Genomic DNA, 16683 nt, shown 5'->3' with positions numbered 1-16683 from the left:
TCCATCCATCCATCTACCCACGTACCCATCCATCCATCCATCTACCCATCCACTTACCCACCCATTCATTATCCATCCATCCATCCACTGACCCACCCACCTACCCACCCATCCATTATCCATCCATCCACCCATCCATCTACCCATCCACTTACCCACCCATTCATTATCTATCCATCCATTCACCCACCCATTCATCTATCCATCCATCTACCCAACCACCAACCCACCCACCTACCCACCCATCCTTTATCCATCAAATTATCCATCCACCCATCAACTCACCCATCTATCCACTTACCCATTCATCCATCCACACATCCATCTACCCATCTACCAACACACCCACTTACCCATCCATCCATTATCCAACCATCTATCTATCCGCTTATCCATCCACACTCTCATCCATGTATCCATCCATCCATCCAACCATCTACCATCCACTGACCCACGCATTTACCCCCTCATGCATTATCCATCCATCTATCCAACCACCCATCCACTAACTCATCCATCCATCTACCTATCCATTCATCCATCAACCCGTTCACTTGCCCACCCATTCATTATCCATCCTTCCATCCACCCACCCATTCATCCATCCACCCATCCATCCACTGACCCACACACCTACCTACCCATCCATTATCCATCCACCATCTACTCACTCATCCATCCATCCATCTACCCACGCACCCATCCATCTACCCATCCACTTACCCACCCATTCATTATCCATCCATCCATCCACTGACCCACACACCTACCCACCCATCCATTATCCATCCACTCATCCGTCCACTCATCCATTCATCCATCCACCGACCCACCCATCATTATCCATCCATCCATCCACTCACTCATTCATCCATCCACTCATCCCTTTACATGCCTACCCATCCTGACACCCATGTAGAGAAGAAAAAAATGGTCCAAGGGAAGAAGTCAACCAACTGTCCAGCCATTTTATTTGTCCATGCTGTGATCCAAGCCCAGTGCTAACACTGGGGAGTCCAACACAGCTTAGACACTGAGGGGCTCCCAGTGTGTGGGGCCATGGGGCTGTGGTCTCAGAGGTATCTGAGTTTCATCAGTGTCTATGGGCACGTAGTTCAGAGGTGCCATCTCTTGGTGGCTCAACACAATCACCAAAGGTCCTCGCTGTCTGCTTCACACCACGAGCTGTCAACCGCAAGCAGAGACAACCCGGGACCAGCAGATGCACGGGCACACAGCAACCTGAATCTCCCAGGCACATGGAGAGAGATACACAGATAGCTGTGTACATGCAGAAGCACACAAGATGTACACACATCAGCACCTGGGAGGTGCTCGAGGGTGCCGTCACATGGCAACCCCGAGCATCCGTAAAGTCTCTCTCTCTCTCCCTCTCTCTCTCTCTCTCTCTCTCTCTCTCTCTCTCTCTCTCACACACACACACACACACACACACACACACACTCTCACAGGGAAATGCAAATGGACACACATTAGGACACCACACACTTCTGGAGGAGAGCTTTCCAGATTGAGAGGCACTCGATGTAGTTGGACCCAGTGTAGAGAGACCTCATCCACACCTCTCTCTGCCCTGGGTCTGTGACACCAACCAGCCATCCACTAACTCACTGCTGCTCGTGGGACCCCTCACCCCAGCTCTGCTGCCCCATAACTGAGGATACATGGCAACGGCAGGGCATCCTGGTGAGGAGCGGGCTCCCTTAGCTGGCTTCTGCTGAATGACGATGACCTGTCCCTGTGATGGTCATGTGATGCCGAGGGCAGGAGCCTGCCCACTACATGGCTCAACTCGAGGTCACTGCTCAGGGACCCTGCTCAAAAGGCCTGAGCTCAACAGGCTGTGGCCAGAGACCTGCTTCCTTCCTAGGGATACCGATGACACTGCAGCCCAGGCATCTGGGGCCACTTCTGCCCACAGAACTTGAGAACCCAGCCATGTGAAGGTCCCCGTGGGGCTGACCCCATACCCAGGCCTCGCCCCTCCTCACTCCAAAGGGAGTACTGGAATTAAGAAGAAGCACAAGCCATGGAATGATACAGGCAGACTCAATATAAATAAAATATTCATATAAAAATAGTCTCTTACAAAATATTCTCTCTTATCCAGTGGCTCACTTTCCAAAAGATGGAAACTGCTGGGAGTTTTAGTATTACCTTTCCTCTCTCTATATATTCCAAACTGGACTTTTCTAATGGTGACGTTTGAGCTGGGGAGGACTACAGGATGGGAAACGTATCCTGGAAAACGTCTCCATTTCTGGACCAGCTTAAATCTCTGGAGAATTAGCAGCAAACAGCAAAAAAATATAAGTGTGTGTGTATATGTCTACATAGGTATACAGGACGTCTGCCCTTGCACTTAAACATCTAGTGCGGCAAGGGGGTACTTGCGAAATCAACTAGTAGAAGTATCTGCAGAAAGAATCATTATGTACAGTTCTACTCAGCTCCTTGTCCTAGCGACAGAATTATCCCACAGGAAAGCAAGCGGTCCACTTTGATTGCAGAAAACGGATCCCGACGAGGTGGAAGGGTTCTTTTTAATTAAATAAATTAATATTATTTTTTATCAGAATAAATTGTTAAATATTGCTCTCTTGAGGCCCCGGAGTCCAGAGTTTCTGGTGCGAAGGCTCTGCTCCGGCCAAGGAGGCCCCAGGCAGCGTCTGGGGCCGAGGGAGCGGCGCTGGGTGTGGCGTGGACAACTCGGGGCCCTGGAGGGGTCCCCCGCAGGGGACCCCACAGCAGACAAGACAAGCTCAGCGTGGCTGCAGAGGTCTGGGCCGTGCCCGCAGCGTGGAGAGCGTCCGGTCCTCGCCGCCCCACATGCGGCCAGTGGGGCCGCCGCCCCGCCGCTCACTTGCACGTGTAGACCTCGGTGCGCTCGCTGCACGTGTTGCACTTGACGTAGCAGCACCAGTGGAACTTGCAGTTGCACTGCCACACGCGGGCGTACTGGTGGGTGTTGTAGCCTCGGCCGCAGCACATGAGGTCACAGCCGCTGGCCTGGGGGGCCGTCTTGTTGCAGGCACGGCCCTGCGTGCCCACGCTGCCCGTCACCGGGTCCTCCTCGCAGTAGTTGGGCGACTTCTCAATGTACACCAGGTCGGTGTCCATGGGCTTGCGGTAGGAGAGTGGCTTCTTGATCTTCAGGAAGGTGGGCCGCTTGTTGCGGCTGGCGCGCACGGGCTCCACGTGAACAGCCTCGTTGTACTTGTCCTTGAGCACGTAGCCCAGCTCGCGGAACTGCGGCAGCGTGGTCCAGCAGGTCTTGGTGGTGCATGAGCCCGACACGCCGTGGCACTTACACTCCAGCTTCATGTTCTCCTCCAGGATCTGCGGGGGTGGCAGGGAGAGCACAGTGCGTCACTGCGTGGCCGGCCGAGTGGGGCCCCTGCCCCGCCCGCCCCCTGCCCCACCTGGCTGGGCTTGGCGTGTGTTTTTCTTTCTGGCGCAGGAAACTGAGACCTGGATTCGAACCACTCTCACCTGCAGCCTTTGTGCTATGCCTTCCCCAGGACTCGCCTCCCCTCCCAGCCAGCCCACCCTGAGTGGTCCTCATGCCGGCGCTTAGATAAGTTCAGGCCAGTCCAGACCACACATAGGTTCTCTCGGGGCTGCACAGGCTCAAAATCATTCTTGAACCAACATTTAAAAACCAGGAGACTTTCAAAGACAGACTGCCAGGTTTGTTGGCAAACAGAAAGGGCATCTGGCAACTCTGGAGTGATACTCAAATTATTTCATAACCAGTGCAGCTGGGCACTGACCTGCTGGCCACAGAGGCCAGCACGGCAGTCCTGCTGCATCTGGCTCCCCTCAGCCAGCATCATCGCATGGCATGATACCTGGAGTTCTATCAGCACCTGCCTCCCTCACGGGTCGGCATCCCTCAACTCGCCACAGTCCTTACCACTCCCTGTTGCTTCCCTGACCACAGGCTATGCTTTTTCAGAGGCCATCTGCTTTGATCACTTGTGGCAGCAACCTGAATCTCCCAGGCACATGGAGAGAGATACACAGATAGCTGTGTACATGCAGGAGCACACAAGACGTACACACATCAGCACCCGGGAGGTGCTCGAGGGTGCCGTCACATGGCAACCCCGAGCATCCTTAAAGTCTCTCTCTCTCTCCCTCTCTCTCTCTCTCTCCCTCTCTCTCTCTCTCTCTCTCTCTCTCTCTCTCTCTCTCTCTCTCTCTCTCTCTCTCTCTCTCACACACACACACACACACACACACACACACACACCACACAGGGAAATGCAAATGGACACACATTAGGACACCATACCCTTCTGGAGGAGAGCTTTCCAGATTGAGAGGCACTGGATGTAGTTGGACCCAGTGTAGAGAGATGTCCACACTGCTATGGACATCTGAGTCTGGTAACCCTGACTCTGATTTCACCTTCCCTGACTCCCAGCCTGGATGATGTTTTCCTTCTTCTGAGTTCCCAGCACCTCTCAGGCATCATCACAGCATGAGGGGCAGCATTGTACAGGGAGTGAAAAGCAGAGATTTGGACCCTGGGTTTAAATCCCAGATCTAACATGAACCTGCTGTGTGCCCTCAGGCAACTTGCTTCAGCGCAGCTGCAGTTTCCCCACGTGCAGAACGGGGAGGATGATAGTACTTCATTATAATCGTACAATGAGATGCTGGACAGAAATGAGGAGGAACTTCTAACACACACAAGAAGCTCAGGTCTCTAAGATGTAATGTTGCATGAAAGAAGTTGGATGCAAAAGAGAATATACTGTGTGATTCCGCTGATAGGAAGTTCAAGGGCAGGCAAAGCTAACGACTGGTTTTCACTTAATCTTTATTTACATGTATAGGCAGTGGGCCAGAGATGGTCCACGTGCTGGATTTTGCTGACCCCTGCTTTGGAATATCCCAGCAATAAAAGAAGACACCATTTACCAAACCCCCCATCGTATAAGATATTTATATTGCTTTCAGGGTTGGTTTGTTTGTTTTCCAATTTTTCTCCTCCCTCCTTTCTTTCTGTTTTTTTACAAACTATATGTAATGTGTAAGGAGGTGTTTTTGGAACTAAAGCTTCTCCTACTTCCCCTCATCTTCAGCCTGATTTCATCCTAACGGACACTTGCTGTTGTGTGCCAGGCAGTGGGATGGGGATGTATTAGTGAACGTGGTTTCTGGGTCACTTTCCTGCTTCTTCATCCAGACTGCCAAATTGCCTTTGCCTGTTATATAGTGAAAGAGTAAGTGAATGAATGAGTAAGTGACTAGACATCTATCTGTCACCTGTGCACACCACACACTGGGTCCGTGCTTTTCTACGTGGCGTCTTATTTAACTCCATGGAGTTAGCGTGACTCCATTGAACAAGGCAAAAACCGAGGCTCGGCTGACTCCCGGAGCGGGTCTGTGAGGTGTTCGGGAACGAGGGTCTTACTGCCAAGGGGTGCGAATCGAGTGCTTGGTGGCTGCACACTTGCTCTGTGACCTTGGGATTGTCACATCCCCTTCTGCGGGCCTCAGTTGCCTTCAGTGAACATGGAGTGAAGGCAATTCCATCTTTTCTGACAAAAGTTAGAGGGCTGGAACGAAATCAGATATCCCAAAATAGCCATTAGTTCTGCCTCTGGGTCTGGGCCTGTGCTGGTGCTGGGGACACAGAGGTGACAAGATAAGATTCCCGTCTCCAAGGATGGGCCCATGTCCAGGGTCCTCCCAACCCTGGATGCTCAGCTTCCAGGAGGAGGTGACCCGTGCTGGTCAGTATACTCAACAGAAGGGGAGACCACGGTGTCTGCACTTAAAGAAGCCAGCGAGGCCGGGGCATCCCGAGTGTTTGGGGACAGGGATGGACTGCGGTCAGCTGAATGCCTGGTTCCAGGACACCTAGAGCGACAGAGCACATACTGTCCTGCAGCCTCCACACACGTGCAGCTGGTGGTGGGTGAGCAGCCCCCCAGATCACACAGATGTCCCTTTTGGTCATCAGTGAGGAGATAGTTCCCAAATGTGACCATTCCGTGTTGGTCTAAAAAGCGTGGGGAAGAGCGAGGGGCAGAGGTGTGATGTGTGCCGGGGGCAGAGTTGGGCAGGCGTGTCTGAGGCCGCACGGCCTGGCTGGTGGATCTTAGTGTGTCAGGGACTCCAACACGGATGCCTGAGGGCAGGGGGCATTAGGAACAGATTCTGACACTGAGTGTGGGTGAGGCCACAGAGCACCTGGAAAGCTGAGATGCACAGAGCTGTGAATCAGAAGTGTCCCTTCCAGGATGTGTGCCCTAGAGAATCATATGCTTGTGCGCACAGGAAAGAGGTTCAAGAATGTTCAGAGCATCAGCGTTCATTGTGGCTCCAAACTGGGCGGGACCTGATGTCCATCCACGGTTAAATGGATAAGCGGAGGCGTGTGGGCTCAGCGGGACACTCGAGGGCAGTGACCATGACCAGCTACGGCAGCAGAGGTCAACCTCAGAAGTACAGTGGGGAGGGAAAGAGGCAATCGTGGATGACTTCCACAGAATGATTTCATGTGTATCAAGTTCAAAGGCGGCATAACTGGACTGTGTTGTTTAGGGGCACATACAGAGGCGGTGAGTGCAATGGAGAGGAAAGAAATGAGGGCCATAAATATCAAGGCAGTGGTTGTCCGTCGGGTAGGAGGTGAGGGGCTGCGGCGGGTGAGGATCACCCAGGGGGCGCCTGGGGTCCTGGCAATATTCTGTTCCTTGATATGAGTGCTTTAAAATTATTCTTTTAAATCCACGTGCATGATCTGAGCGCTTTTCTGCGTGTAAGCTGTACGTGCAATTTATAAAAATGCAGTGGGCACAGTAGCCCACAAGCACAAGAAAATACGCTCAGCATCATTCGCTCCAGGGAAATGCACGTCAGCAGCACAGTGAGACACCAGTTCGCACCCACTGGGATGGCTACAAGGGGAAACACAGGTAGAACAGTTGCTGGCGAGGATGCGGAGAAAAGGGAACGAACCCTCAAACACTGCTGGTGGGAATGTGGAATGGTGCAGCCCCTGTGGCAATGGCCCGGCAGTTCCTCAAAGTGTTAAACATACAGTTACCGAGTGACCCAGGGTTATGGTCGCAATGTCTGGGTCTCGCCCTCCCCACCCCTCAACTCATACGTTGAAATCCTAACCCCCAAAGTGATGGTATTTGGTGGGGCCTTAGGGAGGTTCTTAAATCATGAGGGTGAAGCCCTCGTGAATGGGATTAGTACCTCATAAAAGAGGCTCCAGAGAGACCCCAGCCCCTTCCAACTCGTGAGGACCCAGTGAGAAGGCCCCAGTTATGAGCCAGGAAGTGGGTCCTCATCAGGACTCAACCCTCATCTCGGGCTCCCAGCCTCCAGGACTGGGAGAGATCAATTTCTGTTGTTTCTCTGCCGCCCAGTCTGGGGCATTTTGTTGTAGCCACTCAGGCACACTAAGACACCCAGCAGTTCCATTCCTGGGCATATACCCAGGGGAAATGAAAACACACATCCACATAAAAAACTGATAAAACAAAGTTTATAGCAGCATTCTTTAAAATAGCCCCAAAGTGGAAACAACCCATATGACCACTGATGAACAGATAAATGAACCCAACTGATGAAAGATAAGTGAAGTCCATCCGTTCGGCAGAATATTATTCAGCCAGAAAAAGGGATGAAGTGCCGACACCTGCTACACCATGGATGGACCTTGAAAACATGATGCTCAGTGAAAGAAGCCAGACACACAAGACCACATACCGTATAGCTGCGTTTATAGGCAATGTCCAGAAGAGGCAACTCTGTGGAGACAGACGGTAGACTAGTGGGCTGGGAGGAGGTTCGGGAAATGGGGAGAGACGGCTGAAGAGGGTGTAGGTCTCTTTTTGAGGTAAATTGATCGTGGTGATGGTTGCGCGTATCTGTGAGTATGTTAGTGTTGACCTGTACGCTTTGAGTGAGGGCATGGTACAGTATATGAATTAGACTAATTAAGTTGGCTTTTTAAGAAAAAGTCCCTGGTAGGATGTTGTGAAGAAGCATTGGGTTGTATTTGTGCGTCTGTGACACTGAATGTGTCCTCGGTGGTGGCCCCTGAGCAACGAGCCCCAGAGCCAGGGCCAGGCGCCCAGGCTGGGCAGGCAGCTGCCTTCCTCTCCTTCTGTGGCCACCATGACCTGAGGCCGTGGCGGCATTTGTGTGGGCCCCTAATCAGATGACACGCAGCCCCTTCATGCCGCAAACTCTGCATCTTGAGAGCCTCAGTGATCACATTATGTCCGCATTAAGCTGGGCATAATCACAGCCGCCCTGGCCGGGGCTGGTCACCCAGATGGGCACCGAGCCCTTTGCCCAAAGCAGGGGACAACAGCAGAGGAAGTGGGTGGGACAGAGCCACGCTGTGCTCCCACCGTGAGGCCAGCTGGCTCCCAGCTTCCAAGCTGCCCAGGGGGGCTTCCGGGGCACCCCCCTTACACCTGCAGAGCTTGGGACACGCCGAGCACCTGCTGTGTGCCGGCACCATGCAAGGACTGGGGTCTCAGTAAAGTTAAGGCCACGAAGCTGCCGCCCTTGTAAAGAAGACATGCTGTGGGGAGAGGGGAGCAGGCACCCACTTCAGATAATAGAATAAGTGAGACGGAGAAGGTGGGAGAGGATCGGGGCTGGAGAGCGCGGGAGGAGGCAGGGGCGGCTACGTGACACTGACGGTAGGGGGACACCCGAGCAGAGGGCAGCACAGACCTGTCCTCTCGTTTCATCTCCACTTGAAAGACGGACTGAGGCAGGGCAAAGGGCCCGAGGCTTCTGCACAGTAGGGCCAAGGCCTTGCGCTGACCGGGCTACAGTGCAGGTGTCCAGGTGGCACAGGTAGGGGGGCCCATCCCAGAGGCTCTACCAACCATGTTAAGGAGGTGCGATTTTTTTTTATTATTCAGTGTTTTTTTGTTGAACTTTTAAGTTTTATATTTACGGAAAAATTGTGAAAATAGTACAGAGGATTCCCATACGTCCTGTATCCGGTTTTGCCTATGACTAACATCTGACATTAGTGTGGTAAACGTAAACTTATTAGTGTGGTAAATTAATTAATTAGCTGATATTAATTTACTATTATGAACTGAAGTCCATACTTTATTCAGATTCCCTTGGTTGATATGGTATGTCCCTTTCTGTTCCAGGATCCCATCCAGGCCACCACACGGCATTGAGTCATCCTGTCTCCTTGGGCCGGGAGGTGGGGTCTTATTGCGTGTGGACAGGGCAGCCAGTGCTGCCAGGAGCAGGATTTACGATTTTAGAAAGACCTCACGTTGTCTGTAACAAATCCAGCACTCACGCTGGTGCTGGGGGACTGTGTGTGTGTGTCTTTGGGGGTGGAGGGTAATATGGGAAAGCTCTGTACCTTCTCCTCAGTTTTGCTGTGAACCTAAAACTTTTCTGAAAAAATAATCTATTTAAAAAAAAAAATCCCAGGAGAGAAGGAGGGAGTTTTTCTGGAGTCAAGATTTGGTTGTTTCTGCAGCTGCCCGGCTGGATGTCCTCACTGGGCCTGGGTTTCCCCATTTTGAACTCAAGGGTTTGAAGTAAATGATTTACGAGGCTGCTTCTGACTCTGAGAATCCTGACCTCATATCCACACTGCTTTTTAACCCAGACCAAGCGTTTTCAGAGCTCTGATGGCATCTGGTAGTCTGACACCTGCTGAGAGATGGGCATATCCATCCCATTTCACAGGTGAGGAAACTGAGTCTCAGAGAAAGGAAGGGACTTAAGACCACAGAGCAGGCTGGATCTCCTCCATACGTCTCTCCAGAGCACTCCCCACCCTTCCCCAGGAGGCTGGACCAGAGGGTGGCGCCCCTGAGCTTGATCTGGTTCCCTGATGGCTATCGGTGAGTGGCCTGGCCCAGGGCACACCGGCCGAATGCAGCCGCGCCCCTTCCAGGTGGGTCTGGCCAGTGGAAGGCACTGGAGGGAGCCCTGAGGGCCACAGGGTGGCTGTGTTCCTCTAGCAGAGGTCATGGCTCCCACATCCTCTCTGTGAGTCCCCCTGGGTTCTAGCAGCCCGACCACCCTAAGGAGTAATGGGACCCCTGGCGCCAGCCCCAGGGTGCTGCACCATCCCCCTTGGTTCCTTTAACTTTGTCCTTTGTTTTATTAGCAACCTCTCCTTTACAAAACAGCTCTGTTGCAATATAATTCACATACCATACGATTCACTGTATTAAAGTACACGATTCAGTGGTTTTTAGTATATGCAGAGCTGTGCAACCATCACCACTAAGTTTAGAACATTTTCATCACCCCAGAAGAAACCCCATGCCCATCCGTAGTCGCTCCTGTTCCTCCCTTCCTCTCAGTCCCTGGCAACCACTGATCTACTGTCTTTATAGCTTTGCCTGTTCCGGACATATAAATGGACTCAAACAGTATGCGGCCTGTTGTCTGTCCAGTTTCCTTCACTCAGCATAATGCTTTCAAAGTTCATCCATGGTGTAGCAGGTGTCAGCACTTCCTTCCTTTTTATGGCTGAATAATATTCCATTGTAGGGGCATGCCGCACTCTATCCACCCATTCATCAGTTGTTGGCCTGCAGTCTCTGTTTAAAACTCTCCCGAATTTCCTAGTCTGAATGTGCCTGTTGCATGGGCCCTGACCCCGGCGCTGCACACCATTCCTCGTGGCAGAGCCAAGCACGAGCCCACCCCGGGACTCCCAGCCTGTCCTCTTTCCCCTTCGTCCACCTCTGGGCTCTGCACCTGCCGGCCCTTATCTGGAAGGCCAATCTTTACTGCCATTATAGAGGCTCAAACCAACAATTCCACCACAGAATATGTACCCTCTGGGGAGGCTCATGCATGTGTAAAATGACAGCCTCAGAGAGGCATTATCTGAAATATCAGAAGGCCGAAAGGATCTAAAGATCACCAATGGGGACTGGTTCTACAAATCATGGTGCACGGGTAGACTGGAATGTCCTGCAGCTGCCGGAGAGAATGAGGCAGCCCTGCACTTTCTAGTGAGGTACACAGTGGAGAGAACAGAGGTGCAGGAAAGTATGCAGAGCAGGAGCTGTTTGTACGAGACAGAAAAGACCTGTGCGTGCGTGTTCCTAAGAACACAGAATAACATCCCTGGAGGAATACGTGAGACACTGGTAGGAGTAGCTGCCTCCGGGGAGGATACCAGGTATCAGGGGCCTTACTTTTCATAGGATTGTTCTTTGTACCATTTGAATATTCTACACTGTCAGAAAAAAAGTCACCTCCTCCCCAAAGCCTTCCCTGATTGCCAGGGCAGTCGTTCACTCCCTCATGGTTTCCATAACTGTCCTGGGCTGTTGGGTAATTTTCACTTTGTCCCTGTGGTGACTGTCTACCTGTTAGCTTCCCCCATCAGGCCAGCAGCCCTCTGTGGTGGACATGGAGATATACCACCCAAACCCCCTTCAAGGGAGGTCTTGCTTCACAGCTACATGTAGAGATGTGCTGGTGAACAGACTCTCAAAAAAAAAAAAAAATGCCCTGTTTTGTAGTGTTTGCCAATTCCTGTGGGATAAATCCTCCCACCATGGCCACTTTTAAGCTACCGGTGGTTTCCCAATCAGCTTGCAATCTCTAATATTTATTTAATACTGCATCTTACGAGTGATAAGCCCTGGCACCAGCACACCATGGGACAGGGAAGGCTCCAGCTGTCAGATCCTGCAGGGTCTGTCCCAGCTCCAGATCCCTTCAGCCCTCTCTGGGGACAGAGAGAGGCAGGGGTCCCAAGGTCCGGCCACTCCCACCGCAGCTCCAGAGCACCCACCGTGGCTTTGCAGGCCAGCATCACGACTGCACTTCTGCCCTGTCCTGCTCCTCCCACCCTCTTCACTGACCCCTAATAAACAGCTTAGACCGAACTTCATCTCAGCCTCTCCTCCTGGAGAACCCTACCTGTGACACTCCTGGGGGGCTGGGGACATTCCCCTCCACCTCCTAGCCCCAGGCAGAGAGCCTGGCGTAGAACAGGTGCCAGCCAACTGCGAGGGGAAAGAAGGACCTACTGTGTGTCTGCTCTGATGTGCATTCATTCACTTGCTCACTCATTTTGCACTGAGCACCTACTGTGTGCTGCTGGCATCACTCCTGCTGTGGAGGCCCTGGGAGGACCATGATACAAACAGATGCTGCCCCTGCCTTCTCTGAGCCTGCAGACCCACACCAGAAGCAGCCATGGAATTAATACTCCCCCCAAATCTAATTACAAGTTGGTGAGTGCTGTGAAGGAGTGACACAGAGAGCGAAGAAAACTTGACCCAGGAGGAGCTGCTCTGTTTGCAGCAAGGGCCAGATACCAGGAAGGACATATTAGAATGAGCTAAACTCAAGACCATACAATGGAGAAAAGACAGGCTCTTCAATAAACGGTGCTGGGAAAACTGGACAGCTCCATGTAAAAGAATGAAATTAGAACACTCCCTAACATCATACACAGAAGCAAACTCACGATGGATTAAAGATGTAAATGTAAGACTGGATACTATCAAACTCTTAGAGGAAAACACAGGCAGAACATTCTAGGACATAAATCACAGCAAGATCCTTTTTGACCCACCTCCTAGAGAAATGGAAATAAAAACAAAAATAAACAAATGGGACCTAATTAAACTCAAAAGCTCTTGCACAGCAAAGGAAACCATAAACAAAACGAAAAGACAACCCACAGAATGGAAGAAAATATTTGCAAATGATGCGGCCGACAATGGATTAATTTCCAAAATTTACAAACAGCTTATGTGGCTCAATATCAAAAAAACAAACAACCTAATCAAAACATGGGCAGAAGACCTAAACAGACATTTCACCAAAGAAGACATACAGATGGCCAAGAGGCACATGAAAAGATGCTCAGTGTCACTAATTATTAGAGAAATGCAAATCAGAACTCCAGTGAGGTATCACCTCACACCAGTCAGAATGGGCATCATTAAAAAGTCTACAAACAAATGCTGGAAAGGGTGTGGAGAAAAGGGAACCCTCCTACACTGTTGGTGGGAATGTAAACTGGCGTAGCCACTATGGAGAACAGTATGGAGGTTCCTTAAAAAACTAAAAATAGACCTACCACATGATCCAGCAGTTCCACTCCTGGGCATATATCCGTAGAAAAACATGGTTCAAAAGGATACATGCACCCCAAAGTTCACAGCAGCACTATTTACAATAGCCAAGACCTGGAAGCAACCTAAATGTCCATCGACAGAGGAATAGATAAAGAAGATGTGGTACGTATATACGATGGAATATTAGCCATAAAAATGAATGAAATAATGCCATTTGCAGCAACATGGATGGACCTGGAGATTATCATACTAAGTGAAATAAGTCAAAGACAAATACCATAAGATATCACGTATATCTGGAATCTAAGATGATACAAATGAACTTACAAAACAGAAACAGATTCACAGATTAGAGAACGAATTTATGGTTACTGGAGAGAAGGACAGATTGGGAGTTTGGGACTGACATGTACACACTGCTATATTTAAAACAGATAATCAACAAGGACCTACTATACAGCACAGGGAACTCTGCTCAATATTCTGTAATAACGTAAATGGGAGAAGAATTTGAAAAAGAACAGATACATGCATATGTATAACTGAATCACTTTGCTGTACACCTGAAACTAACACAACATTGTTAATCAACTATACTCCAATATAAAATAAAATTTTTTTTATTCAAACTTGGAATAATATTTTTTAAAAAATTTCTATGGAACCTGAGAAAAGTGAAGAAACGTAAAAATGTAAAGGAAAAGAAACTAAAATCTTTCTAAATAAATACCTGACATTAAAAAAATAAAATAAAATCGATAACCAACAAGGACCTACTGTATAGCACAGGGAACTCTGCTCAATATTCTGTAATAACCTAAGTGGGAAAAGAATTTGAAAAAGGATACATGCACATGTATACGTATAACTGAACCACTTTGCTGAAACTAATGCAACATTATTAATCAACTATACTCCAGTATAAAATAAAAATTAAAAAAAAAAATCAGCCAGACTTAGGGGGATGGGGCAATGGCAGTTCAAACCAGAGAAGAGCACATGCCAAGGCCCAGAGGTGGGAGGGATGCAGCCCGACCCCGAGAGGAACGGAGCAGACACGGCTGGGGCCGTGTGAGAAGAGATGGAGCGGGGAGGCGGCAGGGCTGGACGCTCAGGGCAGGGATGCACCTGGAGTACCTGTGAGCCAAGGGGCTTTCGTGCAGGAGTGATGAGGTCTGACTGACACTCTGAAAGATCGTGCCAAAGAGAGTGGAAATTAGGTCAGAGAGTCAGAGTGGCAGGATGGAGATCCAGAGGGAATGTTCCCATCACCCAGGCCAGAGATGACGGCAGCTCCGATGAAGAGGGTGCAGTGGAGGGAAGAGAAGGCAATACTCGGTGGGGGAGGATTGCGGGGCCCAGGGGTGACTCATGGGCCTCTGATGGATACGGAGGCCGTGCACTGAGACGAGGGACCGGAGGAGGGGCCAGGCTTGGGGAAGGGCTTGTGTTGAGGGTGTGATGAGAAAATTTGGGGCACAGTGAGTGGCCAGGAAAAGGGGCCTCTCAGGGAGCAGAAGGGCCTTTTGGTGCCACTGAAATCTGGCCCCAGCCAGCTTGGGTGTCCACAGTGGATAATCCCAGTCAGGATTCAGTCACTTCCAAAGACTAAATGAAACGTGTGGTTGAAAACAGCCAGAAGTAGGACGAACACCTATAATTTTGGGTATTAAAAAAAAAAAAGATTGCGGAAGCACAAGATAGGAGAGACTGAGAAAGACGGAAAGCTTTAGCTGACCACCAGAGCACTATGAACTCAGAGGCTGCGGAAAAGCCAACCATCTGAAGCCGTATTAACAGAGGTCTAGCGCTCACAACACCAGAGGAGATGGTCTTGCTCTATCGTTTCCAGAACTGGGCTACGCCCCAGCAGATGGACAGAACCAGAGCACACGTGGAGGGGAAGGGACTGGAGAGCCCAGGCTAAAGGAGCTGGAGCTGTCCCGCCTAGAGAAGGCAGTGTCTGGGGTCCTGGTCACCGCCCCATACATTCTGCAGGCCTGTCCTGGGGCAGGGTGAATAGGAGGGACTGTGTCTGTTTCGAGGACAGGACTGGGACCCCAGCTGGAGGGGAGTCATAAGGCAACAGGTCCCAGCTCAGTGAGATGCCAGCCGTCCCCACTAGGCTGACCAGCACTGGAGGGGCCGCCAGGGGGCGGGGGGGTGCTGGTGAGCACCTGTCCTGGGAGGGTGTGGGGTCTGCAGTGGGGATTCCTGAACCAGGTGGGGCAGGGCTGCTCTCACCCTGCTTCTCTGTCCCCCAGCCCAGCCCCAAACCTGTCTGGAGCAGTAGGAAGGATTTTCTGCATCGCTGGAGGGAAGAAAATCAATCTCCTTCTGACAGGTCCCCCAGGAAGTGCCAACAATGTACCAGGTGCTGCCCAGAGCCCAGAATTACCAGGGCGGGGCTCCCACGCCTGGGAGAGGCCTCCAGAGAAACTTGGCTCCAGAAAGATTCCTGATTCATTACACCCAACAGATACCATCAAGGTTGGCCTCCTGGGCTGTCCAAACTCTCGGGGCTGCCCAGATGATCTAGGGGTGAACTTACTGGAGGAGGAGGGGTTCTCAGGGGAGGGAGGTCAGACAGCGACCTCTGGCTCCCACACGTCCCCGCCACATGGTGCTCCTGGGACCAGGAGCCTCTGTCACCTGCCACAGCATTCTGAGAGGCATCTGAGTATTAAAGCCAAAAGCTGTTTGCCAGTGTTGAATTCCACCGCCTCCCTTCACCTCTCCGCCAAACTGCAGTCCCCAGGAAAAAAAACAGCCCAGCAGGATTTCCACCTCAGGGCAACCGGTCCTCCTACCTGCCCTCCTCCAGGAATGCACCTCCATTCATCCCGGCATGGCCCAGTCCATCCCAGCCTTTCCAGGGCCTCGGCAAATGCCACCTCTTCCTCAGAGTGCCCTGCCCGCGCCCCGCCTAGCCCCAGGAGGACTCCTCCAGCACGGACCTCTCCCGACCTCTCCCACTCCTGACGCCCTTCTCTTTGTGCTTTGTTTTACAGCGAGCGCAGCTGGGCCTCCGAGTTCTGCAAACTCTGATTCCTCGGTGAGCCTTTCCCCAGCCGCAGATGCTAAAGCAGTCCCACAGGTCATCACCCCCAGATCCTACGGGTCATCACTCCCAGTTCCCACGGGTCACCACTCCCAGCTCCCACCGGTCATCACACCTAGATCTCCCTGGTCATCACCCCCAGATCCCACGGGTCACCACCCCCAGTTCCCATCGGTCATCACCCCCAGTTCCCATGGGTCACCACCCCCAGTTCCCATGGGTCACCACTCCCAGTTGCCACTGGTCATCACCCCCAGTTCCCACCGGTCATCACCCTCAGTTCCCACGGGTCACCACCCCCAGTTCCCACAGGTCACCACTCCCAGTTCCCTCCGGTCATCACCCCCAGTTCCCACCAGTCATCACCCTCAGTTCCCATGGGTCATCACCCCCAGTTCATACGGCTCATCACTCAGATCCCACGGGTCATCACCCCCAGTTTCCACGGGTCACAACTCCCAGTTCCCACCGGTCATCACTCCTAGATCTCCCCGGTCATCACCCCCAGAT

The 16683-nt window shown here is 51.6% G+C and overlaps 1 protein-coding gene across 1 annotated transcript in view; it reads right to left on the bottom strand.

The window, feature by feature from the left end:
• Positions 1-954: 954 nt before the first annotated feature.
• The window catches only part of WNT7A (Wnt family member 7A), a 67430-nt gene continuing 51701 nt past the window's right edge, over positions 955-16683 (bottom strand). Inside the window, exon 4 of the mRNA XM_033865499.2 lies at positions 955-3360. Within this exon, the coding sequence (XP_033721390.1) occupies positions 2881-3360 (480 nt within the window). The 3' untranslated portion in view covers positions 955-2880. The remainder of the gene's footprint in view (positions 3361-16683) is intronic.

The sequence above is a fragment of the Tursiops truncatus genome, chromosome 10, assembly GCF_011762595.2.
Source record: "Tursiops truncatus isolate mTurTru1 chromosome 10, mTurTru1.mat.Y, whole genome shotgun sequence".
Taxonomy (NCBI): Eukaryota; Metazoa; Chordata; class Mammalia; order Artiodactyla; family Delphinidae; genus Tursiops; species Tursiops truncatus.
This window is presented reverse-complemented; position numbering and strand designations above follow the sequence as displayed.